The following is a 13,538-nucleotide window of genomic DNA, read 5'->3' on the forward strand; positions in this document are numbered from 1 at the left end:
TGTATCTCAGGTATCTGATCGATGGAGGAGAATTGAAGATAGATCGTTCCAAGATGGAGGCCATCATGAAATGGGTGGTTCCTATTAATGTTTTTGAGGTCAAGAGTTTCATGGGGAAAAATAGTACATGAGGAGTTCATAGCCTCATTTTCAGAGGTAACAACACTGCTCCACACCATAACAATAACTAGAAAGATTTTCGAGTGGGGCAAAGGTCAACAAAGGCCTTTCGAAGAGCTAAACAAGAAGATTAGATAACCACTAGTTCTGACATTACCAAACTTGCAATAACCCTTTGAAGTGGTGATAGATGGGAGTGGCTATAGTATGGGAGCTCTCTTGATGGAGGGAGGAAGGCATGTATGCTACCATTTGAAGTATTTCATGGGGAAGTCCTTAACTACCCTACTTATGAAAAGAATCTCTATGTCATGGTGCAAGCCACAAGGAAGTGGAAGCAATATATGACGGGAAAGGAGACATTAATCCACACATATCACCAGTTATTGTAGTACTTGCAGGACCAAAGTAAGCTACAAAAGACTCGACATTACAAGGGGATGGGGTCTTTACAACAATTTCATTTAGTGATCAAGTATAAGAAGGGAAGCAAAAACAAGTTGGACAACATGCTTTCAAGGCCAACAACATCAAATATAATAGATTTGGGGACTCTTATGCACATGGATCCATTCATCCATGATGCATACAGAGAAGCATATTCAAAAGATGGGGACTTTAAAGAGGTGTATCAACAGTTGCAGAGTCAGAGTCATATGCACTATGGCAATAACAAGGTTGACTACCATCTCCAAGATGGGTTACTCTACAGGCTGGATAATATATTTGTTCCTAAAGGTGAGCGATTGCAGCTGATTAGAGAGGCTCACATCTCCAAGGTTGTAGGGCACTTAGGTGTAGTGAATATTGTGGTTAACATTTAGAGGTATGTTCATTGGGCCAAGATGCAAAATCAGGTAGCTGGGTTCAGAAGAAGATGCATATTGTTGTGCCAACAAGCCTACATAAAATAAGGTCTATATCAATCCTTACCTATACCTATTCATCCTTGGGAATGTTGGGTTGTGTTATTATTTCCACGACTAGCCCACGTAGTGAACCGAGGGGGTTAGAGGGGGGGAAAAGCCCCCCCTTCATTGCGCCGATTGCTTAGTGAGCGGGGGGGGGGGGTCACAGTGGGGGCGGGAGCCCCCCTTGTTCAAGGGGTTTGAGGGGGGTGGGTAGACCCCCTCTATGGGGTCCGGGGCAGTGCCCCAGAATTTTTTTTTTGGACCCTATATTAAGTTTGGCGAACCTACCTATGGTTTTGTGCATGATTTTCACACATGGTTTTGGACGCGATGGTTTTCAATCCATGGTATTGGATGCTTTGGCATGTATAAATATGTATTGTAACATTGAAAGGAATATAACGAAAAATCAAGCTGGTAGTCCCGGTTTTGGGATCCATGGGAAAATCTCTGTGTATATGTGTTTTATGTGTTATGCTCTCACATTGTTTATTTTCTATGTTTTAGAATTCGTATGTAGGTAATTTTTGTACGGGGTTAAAACCTACATTTGGTATCAGAGCTATTTTGGCTTCAAGGGGATGCCTTTTTTGCTGAGGGGTTTCACTCGAGCTTGTGGTAGACCCCGTTCAGTGGGAGATCTACGGGATCGATTCTGGTGGTGAAAGAAGATGGTGAGCAGTGGAAAGATAGAGATTGAGAAATTTAATGGTCAGAGTTTTGAGTTGTGGAAACTCAAGATGGAGGATTTGTTGGTGGATAAAGATCAGTGGATCGTGGTAGATCCTGGTACTAAACCAACAGGAGTGTCTGATGAAGAATGGAAGAAGTTGGATAAGAAGGCAAAGAGCACAATACGATTGTGTGTCTCAGATTTAGTATTGCTGAATGTATCAGGGGAAGCTACGATGAAGGCTTTGTGGGACAAGTTAGGGCTTTGTACCATTCTAAGTCTCTAGTGAATAAACTGTTCCTACGGTAAAAGTTGTGTAAGCTGAGGATGAAATATGAAGACTCGGTGATAGAGCATCTGAATGCGTTTAATACTATGGTAAGTCAGTTATTGTTTGTTGATATCAAAATTTTAGATGAAGATAAGTGCATTAGTTTGTTGTGTTCTCTACCAGATTCGTGGGATAGTCTGGTTATTGCAATAGGTAGCAATGCAAACAATGGTTTTGGTTCATCGAGGTATTGTTTTCGGTAATCAAGAATTTCTCCGTAAAAATGATGTGGTTCATCACATTCTCGGGAGAGAAATTCCTATAAGTCCATGTGAAGTACTTTGTTCTTAGGTCCATGAGGTTCAAAGGTTGAAGAAACAAAAAGAGGTGGGAAACAAAATGTATGAAGACCAATTGTTGCTAACCACTAGCCAACTCGATTATAAGGACCCATAGCGATATTTTGATCACGTTTCAATTTTTTTGGGTGGGCAGAAGTATATATATATATATATATATATATATATGTGTGTGTGTGTATATGTATATGTATATGTATATGTATATGTATATATATATATATATATATATATATATATATAACCATTCTTTAATAAATAGAAATAATAATAATTAACATAATTATAATAAATATAATCATAACAAAGGTTTACAAATTTTAATTTTAATAAATATTTTCAACATAATTACAAAAGTTAAAACAATGATATCCTTGATTCACTATAATAATAATAAAAAATTAACATTGTTATAATTAATATGATGATGATGGTGGTTAACGTCCACCGAGACCAAATTAATCTATAATCATAATAAAAAAATTTATAATAAAAACTTAACCCATATTTATAATTCTATGTATTAAGTATTTTCTAAATTAAGAATTTAATAACATACTCACTCAAATTTCAGATATGAACACCTTTTTATCTTGTAAGTAATTTCTGAAGGAAGGCGATATAAGGCAAAGACACCTAATAACGGATCACCTTTCTTCTTCTAAGTAATTTTTGAGTGAAAGCGATCTAGGGCAAAGTCACCTAATAACACATCACCTTGCTTCTTATAAGTAATTTCTGAGTGAAAGCGATCTAGGGCAAAGTCACCTAATAAAACATGATTATCACAAACACTTCCATTTACATAAATCACAGCAATCTCAGCACCGTCCCTAATCTTAAACTCGACACGTCTCCTCATCTAACAATATATTTATTTTGAAGTTTTTGAACATCTCTCATCTCTCATCTCTCATCTAACTCCTCAACTTGTCCTGACGATGAACCACACTAGTTGGTTCGAAATGCGTCGACAAAGATTTTCTACATGTGATTTACGCCGAAACTCTTCTTATAATACATTTACTTTGAAGTTTTTGATGACAGACGAAATATAATTATTATTTAATTTTAAAGGTACTAAATTAATATATGAGATGTTTTGTTGTTGGAATAAAGGCTCTATAACAGTGTATTAATATGAGCTGATAATATTATTTGTGAAAATTAAATAAAAATTCTTATTTTACATATTATCTAAAAAAACATTATATGTATTTTATATTAACTAAACTCATATCATCAATTTAATTATTTAAATGGAATGCAGTTTATTAACATTGAGATTGCGTGTTGTCGGTTTGCTGTTTCTCTCTCCCCTATGATCTTTGAGTCTTGGCAAATGGTTCCTTCACAATGCATGCTTTACATCTTTACAAGTGATGTTCATACAATAGGGTTTTATCTATCTCTTGCCAAACTTTTGGTCATCTTTTCTGATTTCATACATTGTGCAATGTTTAGTCACATATCTCTGCTTCTCTTCCCTCTGTGCATGCTTTTAGGAGATAAAGTTTATGATGAAGATTGCTTATAGACTTTTGAGTCTATGTTTTAAGTTCATTTTTCAGACAGACTATATGTAATATGTAATTCATCCAATATTAATACAAAATCTTGCTTTTTTCGTACTGATTGTTAAGTTTATTCAAAACCTAATTCAAATTAACTTTTTCATTGTAAAACATTACAGAATGAGATTCAATTTGTTTTTTTTTTATCTTACACCCACTTCAACTTATCACCTTCATGTCAAACCTACTTTGTTATTGATAAAGCTTTCTATAGAAATAAATTGATTATGCATATGATATTAATACGCAGGTTAGCCTTAATGGGTTAGTCTTATTTTCAATGTAAAGAAATTATATTTATTAGAAAACTGTAAAAAATTTCATAGTTCGCGATGGATTCATGGGTCTTTTATGAATTCATAGTCGGAAAATTTAAATCGTCAAGGTTGAAATTTTACGAAGGAAAGTGTGTTTTGCAATGTTTTCCATATGTATGGTCAAAATACAAATATCATCCGGAACAGGGAAAACTAAATTACCATCCCTATTTGTTTTCAGTGATACACAAATTGTTTAGCATTAAATATAAGATAGCAGTTAAAATATTTATTTGCTATGATAAGGTTGAGAATTCCTAATTATTAAAATAAAAATGAAAGTGAAAACCTAAAAAATAATTTGAAATTTTTTAATTTCATTTATTAAGTTAGATTTAAGATTTTTATGATTTATAATGTGAAATAGATGTTTTTTTGGATTAATTACATATTCGAGTTTGGTTAATGTTTCAAATCAACTAATGTGGTCCATCCTCAGAACAAGGTGAAAAATTAATTCATGTCAAGGAATAAATAATATAGATGCATTAATGTCCAGAACTAACTGTTGGTAAATTAGTTAAATTAGTTACTAAGTAAAATATATAAAAATAATAAAATGTATTTGATTAAAAAACTATCCATAAAAAAAAATAAAATTATTAAAAATATAAAATAATTACAATATTATATATTTGTTTAATTATTAAAAATATAAAATAATTACAATATTATATATTTGTTTATAAACTAGCAACTAAACTAACTAAATATTATATTAATTTAATAATTAATTAAAGTGTTTGAATAGTATATATTAAATTATATATGTACAATTAAAATTATAAAGATAAATTTTTGGTTCGTAAAATTGATCAAATTTCGAAAATGTAATTAATCTTGAAAACAATCTTATTATTCAAATTATTCTCAAATTATTAAATTTACATTAAAAAAATTCCAAAAAAACCCTATTCTAAATAAAAAACATTTAGCTCAATAATTACTCACCATTCATTCAAATTCTGAAAACCCAATTCTAAATTTAAAAAACACTTGACTCCATAATTATTGACCATTCATTCAAAGTCGTTACAATAAAGAATACAGGTACTGACCAATTGTGGCCAGATTCCTATCCCCAAGACTACGCCGATAATTTCGGCAGTTGTAATCCAGGATACTTATTGTGAGATGATGACTATCAATAACCTTGGCCCTAAAAGCCCTTAGAATAGAGTTCTATGGATGAAATCATGGCAGAAATAGCCCACGGAAATTCCGAAACACCCCGCCCCCTGCCCAAGAAGAAAACCAAGTGCCTTAGGGCCTTGGCAAAAACCCATAGGTAATGAACCAAGAAGAATGCCCGTATCTAGGAATAAATCCCACTGCCTTGAACAAAAGTGGCACTCTGATCTACCTGCACTGCAACTGTTGCAGAGACTTGGGTATCTGCCTCGATCACCACTTTGTTCTGAGAGACATTTCTGATAGCATGCCTCGGAAACGAAGCATCAGATGTATAGAAAGAATATTGAACATGCTGAATACGGTTGGGAAAGAGCAGAAAAGGATTAAAATCTACGGCCCATCTGGTTCCGTTGCCCTGCACTGTGCCACGAGCCACGGTTGATTTAAGCGTCATCCCATGAACATTGTTCCTGTCAACAACGATCTGATCAACCGTTTCAAATTGTCCTTCCAATTGAACAATGTCCTTCCAAGAGCCACTAAACATATTATCTACAATGTTCACACCTGATATTATTTTATCCTCGGACGATTTCAGCACTATGTTGGCGTCGCCCAGAAAGAAACTATTGGAAATATCAAGCTGCACGGGATCCTCTGCAACAATGGCAGTATAGTCCATATAACAACCGATGATCCTCGTCTGAGTGAATCCGCCGAGTTTCAGCTTGATTCCAACTCCTCCGAAACGAGTGGCTTTGTTATAACAGTGGACTCCCGTGAATATATTAGCCTCCCCGCTCACCAAAATCCCCACAGCAGCTGAAAAAATGACGACATCCGTTACAGCGTTGTCGTTGCTCATGAGACTTATGCCCACGCCGCTGAAGTCCTTCTCGTCGGCGCTTCCGCCCGCGGTAATACGTTGCCCAAGGAAAGAATTCCGGATGAATGTCTCGTGTCCGCCCTGAACCATGATGCCAAACGACATGAAATGCGATATATAGCAATTAACGATGTTGATTCTCAGGGAATTGACGACTAGAATTCCCCCGCCTCGAAAATTTGCATCTAGCATTAAATCCCGCAAAGTAATATCTTCGTATGAGGCGATAGGCTGGAAACTGTTCTTCGCGGAGGCCGCAAGCTCGGTTCCGTGGAGGTTTGCACTGAGCTTCACATCTGTCGAGGACCATAGCTCGATCAAGTAACGATCAGTTGGGAAATTTGCAGAAGCCCGCAGCGTTCCCCCGTGAATCTGCACGCATGGAATCAATTAGTAATTAGTAATTCGTGTCTTGATACCTGCAATTTATTCAAAGGGATTTGATTTCAGTTGATTACCAAAACATTGCTGCCTCCGCTTGCAGGCAGCTGCAGAGGTCCACTGATGAGGTAATTTCCTCCTTCGAGATGAATCTCTACGCCTCCGAGGTCCCGTAAGCCGGACATCGTCTGCTCTTTCGTGGCTACATTGAAGGCCGCGTTTATCGCAGCCAAGAGGGCCTTCGTGCTGTCCGTGGTTCCGGTGGGATCGGCGCCATAGTCTGTAACATACAATAAGCGACTATTCGACCGGACCTGTGCACCACCAACAAACAAAAAAACTCAATAAAAACTCATCAACGTTGCTCAAATTGAAGAAAAAAAAATGCTGCTATCTCCATTAATTACCTTGGAGTTGTCAGTCCTGGGTGCTGCAGCTAGCGACCGCGCCCGCTCCCAGCGAACAGCCGAAACTCTCTCTGCTTCAGCCCGATTGAAATACGTGGGAACATTGACAACCCGAGAGTCCGGACTCTCCACAGTGTATTTCGAGTGGGATCTGAAGCAAGCACCAGGCTTGCATGATCTAAAAAGCCTGTGACCACCCACTTGTGATAGACTGCCAAGAAACGCAATCACAGCCAAGATCGAAAGAATCCCGAGGCCTCCCATATCTCCGTTCACAGGCTGAGACGCAGTATTAAAAAAAGAAATGCGGGCCTTATGATGGCCTTATATTTCTCAGACAATATTTCCGGCAAGGGCCATTTTCAGAAGTTGCCTTACTTGATTTTCGGCTTTTCCTTCTGAAGGCTGTATGCTCGCCTGCTTCTGCTTTCAATGGCGTCTCCGGTCATCTCAGACTATATAGACAGCGTGCCATGCGCAACCCACGAGGTATTTCCTTTGTCGCTTATCAAACGGCTCTCCTCCATGGCCTATCGGGTAAGTCTATTGGCACGCGCTGCGACTTTCTCGGAGCGAGATTTGAATTTGGATGGGACTCAAACCCTTTTCTCACAATACAGATCACTTGGACCCCTCTCCAATTTCCCCGCGGTCACGTGTACTTTTGTGTTTCAAAGTTGGACGCTATATTCAGTGTCAGATGGTCTTCATTCCAAACGAAGGTAGGAATGTAATATCTATAGTAAATGATCTCACGGGGGTAATTAAATTGCGGAAGTAGAGGAAAATTTTGAAATACCGGGATACTTCAATTTTTATATTAAACATGGTAAATTGTGGTAGCTTTTGATTTTAAGGATTTTGTTTTATTTTATTTAGCTAATAATGTAATAATTATAATAAATTATGGTGGATTTTGATTTTAAGGATTTTGTTTTATTTTATTTAGGTCCTAGAGTAATAAATATAATAAATGATGGTTTCAAGGTGAAATTGCCAAAAGGGGGGAAAAGTAATTTTAGGGACCGTTTAATTTTTGAGTTAAATATGGTAAATTTGTGATAATTTTTTATTTTGATGGTTTTATTTTATTAATTTTTATAAATTATAAGCCTGCATTCGCTTTTTGATCTTTATTAGTTACTTTTTGACCCGTAGAACATGTAATATTTAATTTTATATATGATGTTTTTGAAATTTAATTGATGAATAAATTAAAAGTATTATCGCAGTTTTATTAAGATATAATATTATGTGTATTGAAGAGTTTTTATTATTATTTTCGTATTATGTGTATTGAAGAGTTTTTATTATTATTATTTTTTTTAATATTTGTGTTGTGATTTTTAGATAGTATATAATATTTTTATGGTTGTTAATTAATAATTAATATTATTATGTGTAATAATTGCATGAGAGTTGTTTCACAGTTTTGTATGCGGTAGATCTCAAAAAAAGGGTAAACATTTAATATGTAATGTTTAACTTTTAACATATAATATTTTTAATTTAATGTCATTTTAATATGTAATGTTTAACTTTTACATATAATATTTTTTAATCAATTTTATTATTATTATGTACTAGCTTAGATCCATCATGACTTTGAATCTATCATGCGCTGAGAGGGATCGAATCTCTCGAGGTGCAAATCTCTTTCTTGGGTGCAAAACTTGAGGAAAAGTTTGCACTTCTAGAGATTTGATCCCTCTCGCCGCTTGATAGATCGAGAGTTAAGATGGATCTAGGCCGGTTATGATAATTTTGTTATCAATTCATATTACTAGTTGTTATTAGTTAATATATATTAACTCAAGAACTATTTCTATTTTTGTGTCCAACAATCAAATTAAGTTGTCACCCTCTCCCTTTAAACCTTAGTTTGCTTTCTGCTTAGCATTTGTCTATACCTCTCTCTGGGCACTTTAGCCATCTTGATGTGAGGAGTGTTATCACCCCAAGAAACTCTCCTAGGTTGTATATCAGAGATGCTCGGGAACATTACAAACTCAACAAAATGTTGGATAAATGGTGGATGAATGAAAAAAATGTTGCATATTCAAGCCAGATAACCACTTCTACTATGCTTAACCCTAGACATGGGTGAACACTCCCAGACTACAAGGCTTTAGACCACCAATTACTCATAGTTTTAAGGAAAATGTGATAATGGAGAACACTGATCACACCAGCAGATGCACAAGACCCTGTGATGGCCAGTTGCAACCAGTTAAAAGGTTTGTAAATCTATCTTTTAATGTAGAGAGAGGATGACAACCCTCTGGCATTAAAACAACAGAAACCTGCATACAAATTCAATGATGCAGCTAGATTCTGACACAGAGGTGCGATGATAGCCCCTCTAATGCTAAGCATCAACAACACATGAATAAATACATAACAGGCACAGCCTGGAACAAAGAAGAATAAGTGGAAAGTGAGCAATCAACAGCAAAAGAAGCTTGTATTAGCTGGAAAAGAAGCCCAGAAGCTGCAGGTGTCACAAAAGTTGCAGTCTCCAGAAGTTGAAGTCTACATAAAAATAACATTCATCAACCATCTTACATTCTGTCTCTGGGTATATATGGTGGTTGATTACAAAAAATCTCTGCTAACCTACGCGTGGAGGGGTCATAACTAACCACCAACCGCATTTACAATTTAGATATGGGGCTTTGTTATGGTCTGACTGCTTTATGGACAAAATTGGCCTTTCTGGATGCTCTGCTGTCCTTCTCTGATCAGGTGGAGTACTGACTGATACAAACCCATAACTGATAAATGCTGTTATCCGTTCGAAGTCATCCATTTTCTTCTCGGTCGTGCTCTTCTTTAAATGCAGTTGGTGAGGAGTAATGGCGCAAAGTGCTAGATCTAGCCTTCTTCCTCCTTCGAGAGCACAAAACAGGTTAAAGGTGTGGAAGGAATGGCGGAGGCATGGGCGAAAGGAGAAAGATCAACCGCCGGATCGCGTGGATCGACGGGAGAGAAAGATTTCACAATGGTTATGGGGAAGAAATGGAAATCAAATGTGGGCCGTTGGATAGCTCAGACGAACGGCGGAGATTTTTAGGGGCTATCGGGAGGTGACGAGGATGGAGCAATAAGGGCCGTCAGATCTGGACGTGGTAGATCCGACGGTGATCGCAAGTGGAAGGTGCACGCACATTAACGTGCGGGAGAACGGTTTTGGGAGGCGCGCGGTATTCCTCGCATCACCTTTGCACCCACGACGATTTCCGTATAACCCCGCGCGATCTCGTAAGAAAGTGCCACATGGCGGATGAAAACCGCTGCCCCCGCGGGTTAACGCGTGCGCAAGTCGCGCGATCGGGGGAAGCGTCCACCATTGATCTCGCGATGGATGGTCAGATGATAAGGAAAGCGTGTGATGTTTAATTGCGCGGGAAAAAGGGTTATGACTGTTGGATCGCGATGATCAACGGCTACGGTTAAACGATGAGGAATAAATGGATCAGGCGTGCTGTCATGCATTTTAAACTTTGCGCCCAAGAGTTAAACAACATGGATTTATACAAGGTTTAAACGAGTTATCGGGGCTTATAGGGTTTATAAACAAAAACGCCCGGGAGCTAAATAAACAAAGGTTTTATGTAGGGTTTAAAGGAGAAAAACAGGGATAAGGGACTTAAAGGAGAATAAGGAGGATTTAAAAGGAAGGAGGAAATGGAGGTGTAAGGAGTTATGAGGGAATAATGCAAATGAAGGAGAAAGAATACAATGAACTGCTGCGAGCTCCTTTGCAACCAAAATCAGCATTGCCCAACCTGCTTTATCCATCAAAAGTCACAAAATGTAGCAGAGCTAACACTGGCTCCTTCTGGGGATGAGATCCTCCCTGTGAGGTCTCAAGAACTGCAGACCAATGCCTTCATACAAAATCAGCTTAAAAACACTGCCTAGTATCCATTGGGCATGGAGTCAAATTAAGCCTACACTAAAACCTGAAAAAGAAACTGCTCATAATCAACACAATTACTCAAAAATTGGCCAACTGATAGGCCATCAAAATTGTTTCTCCTGCTCTCGGCCCCTTCATCATAGAGCTGCAAAACAAGATTAATTTGATCCTTTACCTCAAAAAGTTTAGGACATTTGAGCTTAATAGGTAAATATGGATCAAATTTCATCTCCCTTCTGAGTATTTGTTAGGTCCGTATAATACTAGTGATTACCCCATTACTATTATAGTTATACCCCTTATTAATATTGTTGTGCCCCTATTGCCCCCATATTGTTATTACTGTGCCCCATAGAATCCCTCTATTGTTATTTTTGTGGCTTTATATTATTATTGTTAGGTCGGCTGGATTATATTGTGACTCCTTAGACTCCTATATATAGAAAGGAGGTTTTGTCATTTGAATCATCCAAGAATTTTTCATTTATGTAATGTAAAGGAGGTTGCCCCCTCAAAGAGGCTGAATTCTAAGGCGTTGATCTATCTTTTCTATCTTTTCTTGAGCTGGTTTCATAACATTTGGTATCAGAGCTTTGGATTCTAGGGTTTCGCTGCTCCAAATAGGTCATCGTGGCATTTTCGCTATAAATTTTTTTTCTGCAATATTTCAGAAGTTGCAAAAAAAACCCATTTGAGAAGAAATCGTGCTGAACCTCGGGTCTGAATTTTAGATATTTTCGCGCTATATTTGCGGAGATATGATCTGAGGAAGTTGGTCTTTTTGCAGACTCCTGAATTACATTCCAAACAGGTGACCTGGGGAAAATCGTCATAACTTTCTCTCTGGGGATCGGATTGAAATTTCGTAAGAAGGTACAGAAAGAGGACGGACTTTAGTTTCTTGTATGCATTTTTCAGATCCAAAGGTCGAAACAGTGACTTGTGGCACATCGTACAAGTTCGCTCTACTGAACTAGTCTATAATCAAGTCACTGTGGGAGATTTCGCATAACTCTTCCTTGGAGAATCCAATTTGGGTCAGACTTGTGGCATTGGAAAGAGGACACAAAGGGCTACTGCAGGTCACAAATTCAGAACTAGATGATCGGAAAGTACAGAGATACATCAGAGGCAATATCGAGCTCCTACAAAGTGAAAAAAGGTGTGTAGTTTTTAATTTTTTTTGCATAAGATTGGTTTGAAAAATTAGTTTGAAGGAATTCAAAGGGCATAGTAAAGCATTATTATTGGTAATTGATGCCCCGAGGAAAGAAAATGCAAACACCTAGTAGGAAACCTGAAAGCTCTAGCATGACTCATGAAGAAGAGGAAGAAATGCAACATGATATATCAAAATTACAAGACCAAGTGCAACAATTGTCACTTGCACAAAAAGGAACAGAATCTAAGATGGATGGTTTAAAGAGAGATGTAGAAGCTAAGATGGATGGTTTAAATAAAGGCGTAGAAGCTAAGATGGACGATTTTAAGATAGATCTGAAGACAAACATGGACGAATTGAAGATAAATATGAATAAGTTGCTACAAGAAATGGTCACTAAGGGTGAAATGGTACTAAAGGAAACTCATGATGAGAACAAAAGAAATGTTAATCATGATTCCATAGACTCTAATGTTGGATCGAAGACTCACCATATTCCAAAAATCGATATGAGGAAGTTTGATGGCAAGGATCCCGCCACATGGATATTACAGATGGAGCAATTCTTCGATCTCAATAATGTGCAAAACACACAAAAGGTACGTATGGCAACTTTATATTTGGAACCAAATCAGTTTGTATGGTATCAATGGCTTTGCTCTCGTAAACAATTTATCACTTGGGCAATTTTTACGGAAGAATTGATAGCACATTATGAGGATACAAAAAGCAACACTTTTTTTAGCCAATTGATAAGTCTCAAACAAAAGGGTTCAATAATGGAGCACATTGAGGAGTTCCAAAAATTGAACATAAGGGTAAAAGATATTCCAGAGGAGCATAGGATTGATGTGTTCATAGGGTCTTTAAAGGATAATATCCAACATGATGTTCGCCTTTGGGAACCTGATTCATTAGAGAAGGCATTCAGGTTAGCAAGAAAAATGGAAAGCAAAATTATGGCAACCAGGAAGCATACCACTCACAACTATAAAGACGGAAGTGTTGTTGCCCCTAGTCTTCCACAACCTATAAGGTTGACACCACAACAATTGGAAGAAAAAAGAGCAAAAGGGCTTTGTTACAGTTGTGATAGCAAATACACTAAAGGTCATAAGTGTGCTGAGAAGAAATTATTCTACATAGATTGTGAAGAGGAAGAAGAAAAGGAGCAAGAAAGGTCAAAAGAAGAGGATATACTCCAGGAACAAAGCCTAGATGAAGAAAAAATAAATCCGACCATATCTTGTAATGCATTGGCGGGAATTACCACTCCTCAAACCATCAAGATAGAAGGACAAATCAAGAAGAAAAAGGTAATAGTGTTGATTGATTCAGGAAGCACCCACAATTTTATTCATTGTAAGGTAGCAAAAGAATTGAATTGCTTCCTATATCCAGCACCAGAGTGTCAAGTGATG

The 13,538-nt window shown here is 37.2% G+C and overlaps 1 protein-coding gene across 1 annotated transcript; it reads right to left on the reverse strand.

Moving 5' to 3' along the window:
• Positions 1-5,236: 5,236 nt before the first annotated feature.
• Positions 5,237-7,448, reverse strand: LOC149235055 (polygalacturonase QRT3-like). The gene is made up of 3 exons (XM_089461282.1): positions 7,034-7,448; positions 6,704-6,940; positions 5,237-6,617 (listed from the first exon to the last, which is right to left on the reverse strand). Exons 1-3 carry the CDS (start codon positions 7,295-7,297, stop codon positions 5,541-5,543), a joined length of 1,578 nt encoding a protein of 525 aa, XP_089317408.1. The 5' UTR covers positions 7,298-7,448; the 3' UTR covers positions 5,237-5,540.
• Between the last annotated feature and the right edge of the window lie 6,090 nt (positions 7,449-13,538).

Source organism: Pinus tabuliformis, chromosome 8 (assembly GCF_031772625.1).
Source record: "Pinus tabuliformis cultivar Carrire ecotype Pingquan chromosome 8, CPIR1, whole genome shotgun sequence".
Classification (NCBI taxonomy): Eukaryota; Viridiplantae; Streptophyta; class Pinopsida; order Pinales; family Pinaceae; genus Pinus; species Pinus tabuliformis.

Bases quoted from the DNA above. Each gene is read 5' to 3' on its own strand.
- LOC149235055 (XM_089461282.1), bottom strand. From the start codon at position 7,297: ATGGGAGGCCTCGGGATTCTTTCGATCTTGGCTGTGATTGCGTTTCTT. The intron at 6,941-7,033 runs GTAATTAATGGA...GGTGGTGCACAG, and splicing joins CCAGGACTGACAACTCCAAG to GTCCGGTCGAATAGTCGCTT. The intron at 6,618-6,703 runs GTAATCAACTGA...CCATGCGTGCAG, and splicing joins GCGGAGGCAGCAATGTTTTG to ATTCACGGGGGAACGCTGCG.